The 17,334-nt window shown below is 37.7% G+C and overlaps 1 protein-coding gene across 5 annotated transcripts in view; it reads left to right on the top strand.

Moving 5' to 3' along the window:
* Positions 1–17,334, top strand: part of TBC1D15 (TBC1 domain family member 15) — a 79,390-nt gene that overhangs the window by 19,474 nt on the left and 42,582 nt on the right. For 2 of the 5 annotated variants that reach the window (XM_036251069.1, XM_036251066.1), the window contains exons 2-5: positions 581–679; positions 1,087–1,161; positions 8,089–8,227; positions 14,719–14,929. In XM_036251069.1, coding sequence (XP_036106962.1) covers positions 581–679; positions 1,087–1,161; positions 8,089–8,227; positions 14,719–14,929 — 524 coding nt within the window. Of the gene's footprint in view, positions 1–580; positions 680–1,086; positions 1,162–6,796; positions 6,882–7,856; positions 7,913–8,088; positions 8,228–10,301; positions 10,371–14,718; positions 14,930–17,334 lie in introns of those variants that run through there. The other 3 variants (XM_036251070.1, XM_036251067.1, XM_036251068.1) reach the window with 3 other exon arrangements.

The raw sequence follows: 17,334 nt of genomic DNA, 5'->3' as shown, positions 1-17,334 counted from the left end.
CAGGTCCATTTTCAGTTTGGATCCAGTATTTTGCTTAATGTGTGTTAAAAACATATTGAAGTCACTTTGTTTTTTTTTTGTTTTTGTACAGATAGAGTGGGAGGGAGAGAGAGAGAGAGAAACATCGACGTGAAGGGACACATCGAGTGGCTGCCACCCACACGACCAACCAGGGCCGGGGCCAAACTGCAACCGAAGTACGTGCCCTTAGCGGGAACCGAACCCGGGTCTCTCCGGACCGCAGGCCAACGCTCTAACTGCTGAGCCAAACTGGCCAGGGCTAAGTCACTTTGTTTATTGAGACAGAAATTAGCCTGATATCTTTGTTTATAGAGAAGGTTAAGATTGTGATAATCACTAACCTCAAAACTTTCATGCATAACAAAGTAAACTTCCAATTTATCTTTGTTTGAAGTTCTCTTAAGTCTGAGTGCTGTTTTTAAAATAATGCCTTTATATATGCAATTATCAGAAACTTGATTCAGGTATTATAGGAAAATATCTCTTAATTTTTAAAAAACTGATGTTGAAATGGTATTGAATAAAAATGCTGTGATTGATCTTATTTTTGCTGTTCCAGATAATATATGAACAGGAAGGTGTCTATGTTCACTCATCTTGTGGAAAAACCAGTGACCAAGACAGCTTGATTTCAGGAATATTACGTGTTTTAGAAAAGGTATGTTTCTAGTGAATTATTTTAATAATTGTCCATGTTAGTGACTCATCTTGGGGGCATTATCAGCAAATTTGAATTTCATGTGTAAGATAAAATCATGTAATTGAATAGTGATTGTAAATTTAACATGAAATGATGTTAGAAATAAAATACTTTAGATAAGTCAGTAAAATGGCATAGGATGCTTGAAAACTTACTATGTAAAAGTTGCAATAATAAAATTTTATAGTAAAATGTAAGCAGAGTTTTGAAATCTACATATAGTAGTTTACATATGATACTGCATATTTAAAGTGCTAATATTTAAGGGTTTAAAATTTTATTTTGGATTGAGGGACTTAAAAGTAGGTGACTAAGAATGTAAGATATTGCTGAATAGTAAATATAGTTTATAATTTTTTCTCTAGGATGCTGAAGTGATAGTGGATTGGAGACCATTGGATGATGCGTTAGATTCTTCTAGTATTCTCTATGCTGGAAAGGTATTTAAGAAAAAAATATATGACTAAAGAAAGTTTTGCCTTTTAAAAAAATAATAACTTTATTGAGATACAATTCATATACCATAAAACTCACTCTTTTACAGTATATAATTCAGTGGTTTGGGTATATTTACAGTTTTCTGCATCCATCACCAGTATCTAATTTCAGAAAATTTCATCACTCCTGAAAAAGAAAGTACCTTTTATCAGTCACTTCCCACACCCCTCTTCTAGTCCCTGGTAGCCACTAATCTTCTTTGTCTCTGAATTTGCGTATTGTGGACATTTTGTCTATATGGAATCATACAATATATGGTCTTTTGTGACTGGCTTCTTTCACTTAGCATAAAGTTTCAAGCTTCATCCACGTTAATAGTATCTATCAGCATTTTCTTTTTTCTCTGAGTAATACTGCATTTATGAATATACCATGTTTTGTTTATTCATTATTTGATGGATACTTGGGTTGTTTTTATGTTTAGGTTAATATAAATAATACTGCTCTGAACATCCATGTATAAGTTTGTGTGTGGACATATATTTTCTCTTGAAAACCTAGGAGTAGAATCATTGGGTTTTATGTTAACTTATGTTTAACATTTTTATTTTATTTTTTTATTGATATATTAGAGAGACAGAAGATGGGGGAGAGAGAGAGAGAGAGAAATATTGATGAGAGAGAACATCGATTGGCCACCTCTTGCATGCCCTCCACTGGGGATCAGGCCCACAACCTGGGCATGTGCCCTGACCTGGAATCAAACCGTCGACCTCTTAGTGAATGGGTCGATGCTCAACCACTGAGACACATCCACCGGGCTTATGTTTAACATTTGTATTGTGTTGATTTCTCACTATGGTAGGTAGAGATTTAGCTCTATTTTATCTCTATTTCACCTTCACCTTGAAACTCTGGGTCAGTTGTCCACATTTCTTCTTAAAAGTATTTAATCATATACATAATCTTCTAATTTCTTCTTCATAGAGACATTTCTTCCAGCTTCAAGACTGGTTGCTCTTTTGGTTTGCTATGCAACAGTTATCCTGGGGACTCTTTTTGCCTCTTTCCCATATTTCAGTCCCCCTTTTTTTGTTTTTTGTTTTTGTTTTGTATTCTATGCTGTTATCTCACATGTTTTGGTGCAGTTCAAGTGCTTCCTAAGAAAAAAGATGCATGGGGGCAAAAAGATTTCTCTTTTTAGACTTTCTATTTTTATTCTGAATCGGATAGCTTGTCTGACATAGAATTACAGTTTGGAAATAAATTTCCCACATGTTTTTGATTTTTTTGTTTTGTGTTTTATCCTCACCTGAGGACATTTTTGCATTCATCTTCAGATAGAATGGGAGGGAGAGAGGGAGGAAGAGAGAGAGAGAAACATCGACGTGAGAGAGACACATTGGCTGCCACCCACACGACCCCAACAAGGGCCGGGGATGAACGGCAACCGAAGTACGTGCCCTTAGCGGGAACTGAACCCGGGACTCTCTGTTTTGCGGGCCGATGCTCTAACCGCTGAGCCAGACTGGCCAGGGCCCACATGTTTTTGAAAATTATCATCCCAGGTTTGTCTAGTTTTTTTTTTTTTTTTATCCTCACCCAAGGATATTTTTCCATTTTTTGTACAGATAGAGTGGGAGGGAGAGAGAGGAAGGGAGAGAGAGAGAGAGAAACATCGACATGAAGGGACACATCGAGTGGTTGCCACCCGCACGACCAACCAGGGCCGGGGACAAACTGCAACCGAAGTACATGCCCTTAGCGGGAACCGAACCCGGGTCTCTCCAGACCGCAGGCCGACGCTCTAACCGCTGAGCCAAACTGGCCAGGGCTGTCTAGTTTTCTTTATTGATGTTAAGTTGAATGCATTCTGATTCCTGATGCTCTTTAGAATCTTTTAGGATTTTCCTGTTTAGAACCCTTTAGGATTGCCTTTTCATTTCTGATGATTTAGATGTCCTGGTAAAGAACCTTTGTAGTCTTTTTTATCCTTTGTGCTAGGGCTAGGTACTTGATGGGCATTTTTATTTATTTTTGTTAATCCTCACTCGAGGATATTTTTTTCCATTGATTTTTTTTTTTTTTTAGAGAGAGTAGAAAGAAGGGAGGGAATCAGTGTGAGAGAGACACATTCACTGAGTGCCTTTCTTATGAGCCCCTACTGAGGCTGGGGATCAAACCACCAACCCAGATATGTACCCTTGACTGGGAATTGAACCTGTGACGCTTTAATGCACTGGCCAGCACTAGAATCATTCAGCCATATTGGCCAGGGCTTGATGGGACCTCCTAATATGGAAACTGTCTTTTAGTTCTTAGGAAATGTTGCTGAGTTATTTCAGTGATTATTTCTTCCTCCTCTTTATTTTCCATCTTTATGGAACTCTTTAGACCTTCTGGACTGGTCCTGTAATTTTTTTTTTTTTTAAATCTTCACTCGAGGACATTTTTCCATTTTTTGTTCAGATAGAGTGGGAGGGAGAGAGAGAAACATCGACGTGAAAAGGACACATCGAGTGGCTGCTTCCCACATGACCCAACCAGGGCCGGGGACAAACTGCAACTGAGGCACGTGCCCTCAGTGAGAACCAAACCTGGGTCTCTATAGACCGCAGGCCGATGCTCTAACAGCTGAGCCAAACTGACCAGGGCTGGTCCTGTAATTTTTTAATACTTTATTTCCTATTTTCTAATTCTTTGTGTGTGTGTGTATATTATTTTCTAGAAAATATTTTCAGTTTTTCTTTTTTAATCCTCACCCGAGGACATTTTTTGTTTTGTTTTTTTGTTCAGGTAGAGTGGGAGGGAGAGAGAGAAAGAGAGAGAGAGAGAGAAACATCAACATGAAAGGAACACATCGAGTGGTTGTCACTTGCACGACCCAACCAGGGCCAGGGACAAACTGCAACTGAGGTACATGTTCTCAGTGGGAACCGAACCCGGGTCTCTCTGGACCGCAGACCGAAGCTCTAACCGCTGAGCCAAACTGGCCAGGGCCCTTTTTCCCCTTTTAAAAAGAGAAGAATGATAAAACGACTATGAGGTATCACCTCACACCTGCCAGAATGGCTGCCATAAGCAAATCATCAAACAACAAGTGTTGGCAAGCTTGTGGAGAAAAGGGGACTCTAGTGCACCGCTGGTGGGAATGCAGACTGTTGCAGCCACTATGGAAAACACTATGGTGTTACCTCAAAAAATTAAAATTGAACTGCTATTTGACCCAGTGATCCCACTTCTAGGAATATATACCCTAAGATGCCTGAATCTCCAACCACAAAGTATATATGTACCCCTGTGTTCATAGCAGCACTATTTACAATAGCTAAGATCTGGAAACAGCCCAAGTGTCCATCAAAGATGAGTGGATAAAAAAACTGGTACATATACACAATGGAATATTATACAGCTGTAAGAAAGAAAGATCTCTTGTCCTTTGAGACGACATGGAGGGACCTAGAGAATATTATTCTTAGTGAAACAAGCCAATCAGAGAAAGACAGATATCACATGATCTCACTTATTTGTGGAATATAAAAAACAAAACAAGCTGATGAACAAAATAGACCCAGAGTAGTAGGGTACAGACTGACAAGCCTCAGAGGAGAGGGGTGTTGGGGAGGGAAGAGATAAACCATAGAACTTACTTGCATGTATGCGTAACCATGGACATAGACAGTAATGCTGGGGGTGGGGTGGGGTTGAAAGGAGGGTGTCAGTGGGGAAAAAAGAAGAAGCATCTATAACAAAAAATTAAAATAAGAAAGAATGATATTAGTAATAGTTAATACACTCTTGTTGTAAAAATTCAAATAATAAGTTGAAGTCCATGCCTGTTAAGTGTATTTCTTTCAAGAATTTATCTGTACAATTTTCCTTTCTATTTATCCATCCCTAGTTTTCTCCTGTGCATTTCTAAATTATATATTTACATGTAGTTATGTTACACACATTGTGAACATTTTTTATTTACTACTATGTATTGCACATATATGCATATTAACATATATCAGTCTTTAAACTACTGGCTAGTATTTCATTGGCTACCTGTAGTTTATACTCATTTCTTCATTCATGGATATTAAGATATTTCCAATTTTTTCACTTTTGCAAACAATACTGTAATGGATATTCTTGTATATGCCTCTTTGTGTACATGTATTTCTGTGGGGTAGATGATGAAAAGAAGTGTTACTATGGTGAAACACATGCCTATTTTGAATTTTAATGTTTGGCTGAATCACCTTTTTGAAGTAAGTACCATAATCACAGTGTGGGACAGCATTTTCCCTCACTGTGTTTCATATTTTTAATTGATTGGGGCAAAATAATTAAAATTCATCTTAACTTGCTTTTCTTTGATTGTTTCTTAAGTTGCATGTCTTCCTATATGTTTGTCACTTTATATTTCTTCTTCGACTTGCTTGTTTATACTATTTGCTTATATTTCTCTCTCTTTTAAAAAAATATTTTTCTTTATTGATTTTAGAGAGAGAGAGAGAAAGGGAGAGGGAGAGAAATAGAAACATCGATGAGAGAACTTTGATTGGCTGCCTCCCATTTCCCCCACTGGGGATTGGGCCCATAACCTGGGCATATGCCATGACCGGGAATTGAACTGGCAACCTCTTGATGCATGGGTCCATGCTAAACCACTGAGGCACACTGGCTGGGCTCTCTCTCTCTCTCTCTCTTTGAAAAAATATGTTTTTATTGATTTTTGGTTTTTGTTTTGAGAGGAAGGGAGAGATAGAAACATTGATGTGAGAGAGAAACATTGATCAGTTTTCTCCTGCACGCCCCATACTGGGGATTGAGCCTGAAACCTGGGCATGTGCCCTGACAGGAATTGAACTGGAACCTCTCAGTCCATGGGCAACGCTCAATCCACTGAGCCACACTGGCCAGGCTTATTTTTCTTTTTTAATGTTTTTTGATTTCTAAATAAATTGGTAGTAGTTGTTTTTGTGTTCTGGATGTTTTTATGTCATCTACCATATATTTTGGAAACATTTTTACCCAGTCTTGGTTCTTTTTTACTTATGTGTGGTATCTTTTGCTGTATAGAAGTTAAACTTTTTGGTTTAGTCAAATTATTAACACTGTATTTTAGACTTTTGGTTACCTTTTAAATGGCAAGTTTTATTCGAACTATATATGGAGATATGTTATTTGTATCTTTGAGCTAGTTTTGATTAAGGGAAATATACATCCGATGGTGGCTTAAGTAAGTAGCCATCATTGACTCTCTTTTTTTTTTAATCCTCACCCAAGGACATTTTTCCATTTTTTGTTCAGATAAAGTGAGAGGGAGAGAGAGAAACAGCGATGTGAAAGGTACACATTGAATGGCTGCCTCCCACATGACCCAAACACAACCGGGGACAAACTGCAACCGAGATATGTGCCCTTAGCGGGAACCGAACCCAGGTCTCTCTGGACCGCAGGCCGACGCTCTAACTGCTGAGCCAAACTGGCCAGGGTGCCATCATTGACTCTTTTCCTCAACCAGAAGTCTGTAGATTTGGAGCTATTTGTAGTGGTTTCTTGTTTTTTTTCTCTTATGCTTATAAAATGGCTGCCATATTTTTAGATAATACAGCTTCATTGAAATTAGGAAAAAGGGATGAGGCCTTTATTAGGAAAGCAAAAGCATTTCCAGAAGCCCTGCAGACTTCTGCTTATATTTCATTGGCAACCCTAACTACAAGGAATCTGGGTAAGCTTTCCCCCCTCCCCCAAATATCAGAAAGTTTATTTAGAAAATTACAAAGGTAGTAGAAGTGAGTCAGCTGGGCTGTGTAGGCTCAGGAAACTAGTTACAGATGCAAAAGAAGGACCCTTGGAGCTTAGGAGAGGGAAAAGCAAGGCAACACTGGTATGGGACAGCAGAAAAGATGTTATCGGACAGACCCCACCCCAAGTCAGAGGGAGAGGGCTGTCCCCTTCTCCATTCTTGCCAGTCTGGTAAGAAGATGTCAAACAAGTGACACTAGATAGCAGCGTTGTAGCAAAGCAAGCAAATTTATTAAGAAAGCAAGGCAAACCCTGGCCAGTTTGGCTCAGCGGTTGAGTGTCGGCCTGTAGACCAGAGAGTCCCAGGTTCAATTTCCACTAGGGGCATGTACCACAAAAAAAAAAAAAAAAAAAAAGAAAGCAAGGCAAGCAAATTAAAATACACTTTGCATAAAGCACAAGTGAGCAGCCAGCTTTTTTGAGTACATGTCCAGTAGGGGTTCAAGTGATTTTATACCTTTCTGTCTACAGGTTTTAAGGTTCCTCTGCCAGATAGCTTGGGTTGCAGATTAGGTTTCAAAATCTCCCTTTTACTTTGTTGTAGCTTTTCTTGGGACGTTTGTATATACACCTGGTCGTCTTGTTTGGCAAGTCATAAGACGGCTGATTCTTTGTTCAGTGGGTTAGATAAAACACCCCTTTTTTCCTTCCCCCTTCCCTCCTCCTGCCTTAGCAGTTCCAGGGTGATTTAAGCTATGTATTCTCTGGTTAGGGAGAAGAGGTATTAACCATTTGTTCTCAAGTGTCCTTGATTGGGGAAGATAAGGTCTTGTGATTCACAAGCTGGATGCAAGCTGCCTAGACTTTTGGGCCTTGTTTAATTTTCTTGTCTTAGTTTCCCCTTCCATTTGCCCAGGAATTTTTCTAACTTCTAAATATCCTGTCACAACACAACTAGGGGGAAGAAGAGGGGGATGGGAATGGTGCAGGTGTGGTCCCAAGAGGGAGAGCCAGGTAAGCTTTTCTTATGTTTTTGATAAAGATGGTCAAGGGAGAAAATGATAAGAAATAGTGTTTCATTTTTCCACCAGTGATACCTGCCTTAATTTATATAGATGCTGAAAAGATGTTGATTGAAATTAAATTATACTTCTAGTCTCTAAATATTTTATATGTTATAATTATTTTAGGACTCAAGTTCAGTTGTTGAATGGACCCAGGCCCCAAAAGAAAGAGCTCATCGAGGACCAGAACATATGAACAGTTACGAAGCAGAGTGGGACATGGTTAACACTGTTTCATTTAAAAAGAAACCACATACCAATGGAGGTATGAATTAAATCTTTTGAAATCTTAAACTGATTAGCTATGATATCATATTAAGCAAAAGTGCAAAGAAAGTTCTTTAATGTTACTCAGTCAGAGAAGAGGGATGCTCTGGTAGTGCTTTGGTACATATAACTCTCATATTTTAGTTATATTCCCTTTTCATTTCTTTTTTTGTTGTTGTGTTGGTAGTGACTTCATTAAAAAAGGCTTTAAAAACCCCTTTTCTATTTTGTAGTTACTAATGGCAGAAAATAGAAACACTTTAGAAAATTGCTTTGGCTGTCTCTCTTGCACATTTTTCTTAATCTAGTAGAATTTTAAAAAATGTTATTTCATCCTAAAGCACCAGGGGGAGATGGAGTATACCACTAAACCATCCCATTCTAATTTCAGTGTTTATTGGAATCTTCACAGCTCATTGCAGTCTCCCCTTTATACATGTTCAGGGACTATTCTCCTTTATATATATTTAAATATGTGTTTGCTGTGTGGTAATTATCTACATGTAGATAACAAAGAAGAGCCAAGCTAACAGTCTGATAGAACACATATACTTCTCCAATACAGTCTGGCCAGCCCATCTGTGATATGGGCAGGTTATTTGTGATTGATCGCTTTTAAAATATTAAACGCGGCTGGTGTGGCTCAGTGGATCGAGTGTCGTCCCATGGACAGAGAAGTTCCAGTTCAAATCTCAGTCAGAGCACATGCCCGGGTTGTGGGCTCAATGCCCAGTACAGGGTGTGTGGGAGGCAGCTGATTGATGTCTCTCTCTCACATCAATGTTTCTATCCCTCCTCTCTCTTTAAAAAAAAAAAAATCAATAAAAACATTTAAAAAATATTAAACACTTGCTCTGGCTGGTGGTGATCAGTGGTTAGAGCATCGGTCTGTGCACTGAAGGGTCCCAGGGTTCGATTTCTGGTCAAGGGCATGTACCTGGGTTGTAGGTTTGATCCCAGGTCCCGGTTGTGGCTTGTGTGGGAAGCAACCATTCGATGTGTCTTTCTCATATTGATGTGTCTCTCTCTCCCTCCTTCTCTCCTCTCCCTCCCCCCTCCTCCTCCCTCCCTCCCTCCCTCCTACTCTCTGAAAAATCAATGGAAAAAATGTCCTCATGTGAGGATTAACGGAAAAAATAATTAAAAATAATTAAACACCTGTATAAAGTTAAAATTTTTTTTTTAAATATGTTTTTATTGATTTTTTAGAGAGAGAGGAAGGGAGGGAGAGAGAAACATTGATGTGAGAGAGAAACATCGATTAGCCACTTCCTGCACCTCCCCCACCAGGGACCAGGCCTGCAACCAGGGCATGTGTCCTGACCAGAAAGCAAACTGGAACCCTTCAGTCCATGGGATGACATTCCACTGAACCACACTGGCTGGACTAAATATTGTCCTTTTATTGATTCCTCTGTGTTTTAGAACTAAAAGTGTATTTTAATCTCTTAATAATTTTGATCTGAATATAGGAATTTATCCATATTTACCAGATTCAAAAAGCTGGCCAAAATTTATTAGAATATGTATCGGTACATTTATATAGTGTTGTTGCAAAGTAAAATTGATTTTCATGTATGGCCTGGGGAATTATTCTCATGTATAATAGTTATATTTTGAAATGTATCATTTCTTGGAAACAGTGGCACAGTGGCAATTAAGAAGTAAATAGTCACAAGATATTGCCAATAATCAGTTCATGCATGCATGCGTGTGTGTGTCTCTCATCTGTTTATTTTTTGGAATTTCCTTTCTACTGAAAGGGAAGGTTCTTAACCAGAACATTGGAAAGTGTTAAGGAAATATAAAACCACAGGATTTTAGTATATTTGTCATGTGAGGGATTTTTAAGTTTTCTAGACCAGCTCTTCAGGATTGGTTATGTGAATTGCTTTTTTTGTTGTTGTTGTTGTTGCCTAATGCTGTTAAGTCCTTGAACATGAAAATGTCAGGCTACAGAAATGAGCAAAAGGAGTTTTCAGAATTTTATAGAAGAAAAAGGAATTACATGGATGAGAAAAGCATAATCTGACAATAAAGGTCTTTTTATTTTATTTATTTATTTATTTTAGAGAGCGAGAGAAACATGGATCAGTTGCCTCCTGTACGTGCCTCGACCAGGGATCAAACCTGCAACCTAGGTATGTGTCCTGACCTGGAATCGAATCTGCAACCTTTTGCTGTATGGGATGATGCTCCAACCAACTGAGCCACCTGACCAGGGCAAAAGATCTTTTTAGAATAATAATTTTCAACTTTGGCTGCACATTAAAATCATTTGGGAAGATTAGGCTTTTTAAAAAATAACTCTCTCCTAGTGATTTAAATGTGTGAAGTTGAGAACCTCTGTGTAGCTTAGCAAAAATCCGCAGGTGTAAATACTGCTTACATGGCTTGGCCATGCATTGTGACTTACAAAGTAAAGAATATAACTTGACTTCTTAATTATTAAAAGTTAAGATGCCTGGCCGGTGTGGCTCATGCACCAGAAGGTCACCAGTTTGATTCCTGGTCAGGGCACATGCCCAGGTTGTGGGCCCAATCCCCAGTGGGGGGCATGCAGGAGACGACCAATTGATGTTCTCTCTCATCAATGTTTCTCTCTCTCTCCCTCTCCCTTCCTCTCTAAAATCAATAAAGAAAGAAAACATTTTTAAAAGTTAAGATATTTTTCTGTTTTCTTTTTAGTATTTAAAAAAAAATTATGATTGTGCATAGCAGTAAGAAACTGGCCCGGTATGCATACACATATTTAACAAAACCAGGATTTATGAAGTGCACTGCACTCTGTCCCATCCTATCCTGTCCTAGAATATCCCATCTGATTATATTTTATTAAAACTCCTTCCTAAAGGAAACAGTTTCTAGGCTTGATGTTTCAGAATTCAAAATTGTGCCATTATAAAACATTTTTATATTTTTAAAAAGCATTTTTTCCAAATAAAAATTTTTATTTATTACAACCTTCACTTTTGTTGTTGTTGTTAATCTTCACCTGAGGATATTCTTTCACTGACTTTTAGACAGAGTGAAAGGGGAGAAGGGGAGAGAGAGAAACATTGATGTAAGAGAGACACATTGTCTGGTTACCCAACAGGGCCTGGGGACTAAACCTGCAACCCAAGTACGTGCCCTTGACCAGCAATCGAACCCACAGCCCTTTGTTCCTCAGGCTGATGTTCTAACCTCTGAGCCAAACTGGCGAGGGCTACACTTTTTTTTCTTTATTGATTGATTTTAGAGAGAGGAAGAAGCGGGGGGAGAGAGAGAAACATCGATGAGAGAGAACATAGATTAGCTGCCTCCTGCATTCCCCCTACTGGGGATTTGACCCACAACCTGGGCATGTGACCTGACTGGTAATCAAACTGGCGACCTCTTGGTGCATGGGTCGACACTCAATCACTGAGTCATACTGACTGGGCAACCTTCACTTTTTACTTTTTACTCTTTTTGGTGACTCACAAAGAACATTTGGGACAAATCTTTAAAAAATTGACTATCAAAGATGTATTCAACTTCATATTTCTTAAGAGTTTCTACTGCTAAATCTTTGTTTTTATGTACCAGATCAAATGTTTTGAAAATGTATATTCCCAGAACGAGACTGCCATGATGTTCTGCAAACCTGTCTCAAGTGTCATGTCCTTGATGTTAATTTGGTTCAAGACATGGATATTTATTGAGCTCTTTTGTTTTACTCTTCTGCTGCTGTGGCCAGTTTTCCCATGTCAGTGTGTTGGAGATGTTTATGTAGTAAATTATTTGGTAACTTACTAAGTTCGGCAGAACTAGTTAGGTTTATTTACTTTGCTATAAGGAAAAAGAAGGAAATTTTGAGTTAACTCTTGGTTTCTGTTTTTCTTTGTAACCATTTCTGTTTCTGGTTAGCTTTTGGTGGTATATTAAATTGCAGATTACTTTTATGTTCACTTGGCACTAGCTTATTCGTTTATTCAACACATCTTTGAGTGCCTTTTATGTAGTAATCCCTGTTCTAGGACCTGGGGATATAGTTGTGACAAAATAAAGTTCCTTTTCTCATGAAGCTATATTCTAGTAAAGGGAACTCTAGACTTAGTGTTACTCATCATTTATCAGCATTTTAAGTGAGGAAATGTGTGAGGAATTTTCTGTTTTATTTAATATGTAATGTGTGTCTCTTCCATTAATGAAAAATCTGTGTAAAATTTTTAGTTTTTAATATATACAAATTGCTGATTATTCATATAACCTACATGTATTATTTAATATTCTCCACAAAATTTTCTTACAGTAATTTGGGTTGAATACTTTTTTGTATAATTTAAAATTTTTATTTAAATGTTTGTATTTAGTTTTTTTTTGGTTTTATCCTCACCCAGGAACATTTTTTCCTTTTTTTTTTTTTTTTTTATTTAGATAGAGTGGGAGGGAGAGAGAGGAAGAGAGAGAAACATCGATGTGAAAGGGACACATTGAGTGGCTGCCACTCGCACAACCCAACCAGGGGCAGGGACAAACTGCAACCAAGGTATGTGTCCTTAGCGGGAACCGAACCCAGGTCTCTCTGGACCACAGACTGACGTTCTTAACTGCTGAGCCAAACCGGCCAAGGCTTATATTTAGTTTTAACATTGCTTTTTAACTGTGAAAATAATTTTGGTCTTTTCAAATAATAAAGTAATATGTATCCTTTCTAGGCAGTTCAAATATATTCACACTTAAATGATTTATGAAGATGCTGGAACTGTAGAATTGTTCTTACTTTGATAACTAGCTTATAGTAGTGATATAAGCTCTATAATATAAATTCCAGTAAAACATAATGTGTAGTAGTCAAGTGGGCACATGGCACTTAATCTAGTACCAATCTTAGATATGAGCTCGCTATTCGAAACGGTGTGTTACTTTAGCCTTTCTGGGCTTCCTTTGAAATGATACTTGCTCAAGTGCCCATGAAATAGTGGTGGTGCCTGCATTCCTTGCAGGTAGGGGTTTCTGTAAGCTGTAGATTTCTTTGTTTCAGTTTAGGAGACCTTATTGGAGGTGATGGAGCTGTAGTGTTCCTGACTATATAAGAAGGTGATCAACACCAGTTTATTTTTGTAGAATTGATAGTGTGGGACGGAATTAATGAAGAGCTTGAATAACAGGATAGTATGACACTTTTTAGGAAATAACACTAGGGAAAATGTTTTTTGAAATTTCAGAGATATAACATGCTATTGAGTTAAAATGTTAAAGTGATTAGAAATTAATTGCATTAATGAGAAGAAACATAACATTTTCCCTTGTTTAACTTTTTAGTTAAATAGATAATCTTTAAATTGCTGATCATCTATGGTATTGTTCACAAGCCTAGTATTTAAAGCTTGTGTAAACAGTCCATAAACTCAGAAAATGCTTTATTTTACATAACTATAGTTTTATTTGAAATAAGGTCTTAATTTAGTAAAAGATTGACTTAGCAGGAACATTAAATGTATTCATTCTCTTTGAAGCATTCACAATTTAGTTATCTTTTTTTTTCCTCTCACCCGAGGACCTTTTTTTTTTTTGCGCTTATCTTTAGATAGAGTGGGAGGGAGAGAGGGAGGAAGAGAGAGAGAGAAACATCCATGTGAGAGAGACACACCGAGTGGTCACCACCCATACAGTCCCAACCAGGGCTGGGGACAAACTGCAACCGAGGTACATGCCCTTAGTGGGAACCGAACCCTCCTCTCTCTGGTCCGCAGGCTGACGCTCTAACCACTGAGCAAACCGGTTAGGGCTAGTTATCTTTTCACCCTTAATTCCCCACTGCTCTCTGGGTTTTTGTCTCCCCCCCCCATAAAGAAAGAAAGAAAAGTCTGTTCACTCCAATGTTATTTTTTATACTGGTATATTTACCTTCACTCCCTGTAATCTAGGAAAAATAATTGCAAAAGGAAGTGAGGGAAATAAAGGTTTTGTTTTTGTTTTTTGTTTTAAATGATTGTCCAGGAGCATCATAGCATTCATATTTGGGGGAGTGGAAAGATTAACATTTATTGAGTATTTTCTATATACTTTGCACTGTACCTAGTTAATTGACAAGTATTATCTCTTTTAATTCTTAGAATAACATTGGGAGGTAAGTATAATTAGCTCCATTTTATAGATGAAGAAGCTGAGGCTCAGAAATATTTAGTTATTTGCTCCAGATCATTCAGTTAGTGAGATTGTGGTACTGCAGTTTAGATCCAGCCAGCCTGTTTCCAAAGCCATGTTCATTTTATGCAAAGTTTATATTTAATTGGGGATAACCTTTTTAATTTGTGTGCAATAGGAATAATTATTTTAAAAATTATTTTTTTAAGGAAATACATGTTGCCATTTTAAATACAGGTGGAAGCTTTAGTGATATGTATGGTATAGTCATTCCCTAGGGTCAACAAATTTCTGTTAAGGCAATCATGAAGAGCACTGTCAGTACCTTTTAAAAAGGTGAACAAAAATATTTTGCCCCATTTTCTTGTTTTTAAGATGCTCCAAGTCATAGAAATGGGAAAAGCAAATGGTCATTCCTGTTCAGTTTGACAGACCTGAAATCAATCAAGCAAAACAAAGAGGGTATGGGCTGGTCGTATTTGGTATTCTGTCTAAAGGATGACGCCGTTCTCCCTGCTCTACACTTTCATCAAGGCGATAGCAAACTACTGATTGACTCTCTTGAAAAATATGTGGTATTGTGCGAGTAAGTATGAAATTATTTTCTACTTATTGAAATTGGATTGTTGTATTGGTCCTAAGGCATACTATTTTTACTTGTCACTCATGACCTATGTGCGTCTCAGGGCACATGCAGCTTTTTATTTTTCTGGGTTATCGACTGCTTAGGTGAAGGATTGCATAAAATTTTGCCATTTTAGTATTTCGGATCTGCAACCTATCACTTTATTACTGTTTTAAAGAAAAGAGTTGTCTAATATTTTATACACATTTAAATGAAGATGCATCAATAATTATGCATTATATATTTACCAAATTTACCTTTTATTATATGTAGTTTCTATTAAACAGAGTATTATTTGAAATGTTGCAAATTTAAATCAGGCACGTCTGAGCCCTTCATAAAATTATTATACATAAGGAAGACAAGGCTTCCTCATTTCTCAAAATCTTGTATCTTACATTCATTCACCCATATGCCTTTGTATACACATACTCTTTCATGCTTTCACTTTCATCAGATATATTTTGGGTATCACTTATATTCTGATCACTGTGCTAGTTGCTTGATATTTAGTAGTGAACAAAACATATCTGGATATCTGAGAGTATATGGTCTTGTGAAGGATGCTGACCAATAAATGGCAATAAAACTCAAGAACTAAGGTGAGGAGGTACAAGGTGCTTTGGGAGCTACCAGGAAGAGAGGAGAAGGGTACCTCAATCAGACTGTGGGTTGGGTAGGAGCCAGGGAATACTTTCTGAGGAAGTGACATCTAAGTTGAGACCCCACAAATGAGTGAACATTAGCATGAAAGGGAAGGAAATATTTGGAGAGAAAGATGTTTTAGATAGAGGGAAGGATATAAAACATGATGTAGTCACAAAACAGAGTAATTCAGTATCACAGGTCTGCATAGTGGGGGAATGGAGTGTACCAAATTTAAAGGGGAGGCCAAAGAGCTGGGGGTAAAGGGCAAAGTGTGAAGGACCTTGTAAATCATGTTAGGTTGTTCCAGTCATCTACGTGAAATTATAGTGGCATGAAATAGGAGAGTGATAAGGAAGATACAAGTATTAGTGTTTGTGATTGAATGGATATGTGGAGGTGAGACGAAGGGAGAAGCTGAGATTTTTAGCTTGGAGAACTGTAAGGATGATAATGAACTTCATTAATGTCCTCACTTTACAGTACAGAAAATAGAAAAATGTCCTTACTCTATCTTGTCTAAAATTAGACTACATAAAACTAGGAGTGATCCAAAAGTTGAAAAATATTGACTGATTTCTGGAATGAAATTTTCTCTCGTACCATGTTGCTCATTTCTGGCTGGCACTAGGTATGCTGATCAGTACCAGTAACCATAAGAAAGTTAGGTCTGGTTGATAGTGTTTGGGTCTGGATCTTCGAGTGAGAAGCTGTGAATTAGGCTACCACCCAGGAGTTTAAGTAGATTTCAGAAGAGGGCATTGTCATGATTGGGACAGAAGGCTTGGCTGTCTGAAGAGCAGGTGTTAAAGACTTGGCGTTTTTAGCTGTAGAGCAAACTTATTATTAATCAGTGTTGTGATGTAATAGCCTCAAAATAGCTCATTTGATCTGAGGCTGCTTATTTAAAGTGTATCAAGGATGAAGTGGTAGAACCTTTGTACTCTTTACTGGTGAGATCATACTTTGGAGAACTGGGCTTAGTTTTAAGCCTTTCATTTTCAGTGCGTTAGACTAACTATACTACATGGAAAAGATGACTAGTGTAATGAAAGGGATCAAAATGATATGAAAAACATTAGGAGGATGTGGGGATTTAACTTGAAGAAGAATTGTAACATTAAATAAAATCCAAACTTCTTACTATGATCAACGTGGGCTGCCTTATCTTAGCTCTGTTTTTATCTCTTAAACTCATCTCACACTATTCTCTTCTGTAGTCTAGCCATATGGTTTTCTTTCAGTTCCTAAAACACCCTAAATGCTTTGTTGTCTTAGGGTCCTTATGTATGCTATTTCTTTGGCATGGGATATTTTTTCTCTTTCTGATCCTTGAGGTATTAGTTTAACGGCACTTTCTCAGAGGGTATTCTCTGGATGTTCCCTCTCCTTTTCACTGTCTCATTCCCTTGTTTGCATCCTTCATAGCCCTTAACAGAATAAAATAATTTTGTCTGTTTTTAAATGTTCTCTAGATTGTAAGCCTATAAAGGCAGGAATTGCTTCTGTCTTTTTACATTGTCTCCTGAGTTTCTAGCCACAGTGCATATCACATATTTGCATGATAAATCTTAGCTGAATGAATAAATGGCATGGTACATTAAAAAAATTTTTTCTTTATTGATTTTTAGAGAGAGAAGAAGGAAGAGGGAGAGAGAGATAGACACATCGATGAGAGAGAACATCTATTGGCCGCCTCCTGCATGCCCCCCACTGGGGAT

Source organism: Molossus molossus, unplaced genomic scaffold, assembly GCF_014108415.1.
Source record: "Molossus molossus isolate mMolMol1 unplaced genomic scaffold, mMolMol1.p scaffold_m16_p_10, whole genome shotgun sequence".
In the NCBI taxonomy this organism is placed as follows: Eukaryota; Metazoa; Chordata; class Mammalia; order Chiroptera; family Molossidae; genus Molossus; species Molossus molossus.
This window is presented reverse-complemented; position numbering and strand designations above follow the sequence as displayed.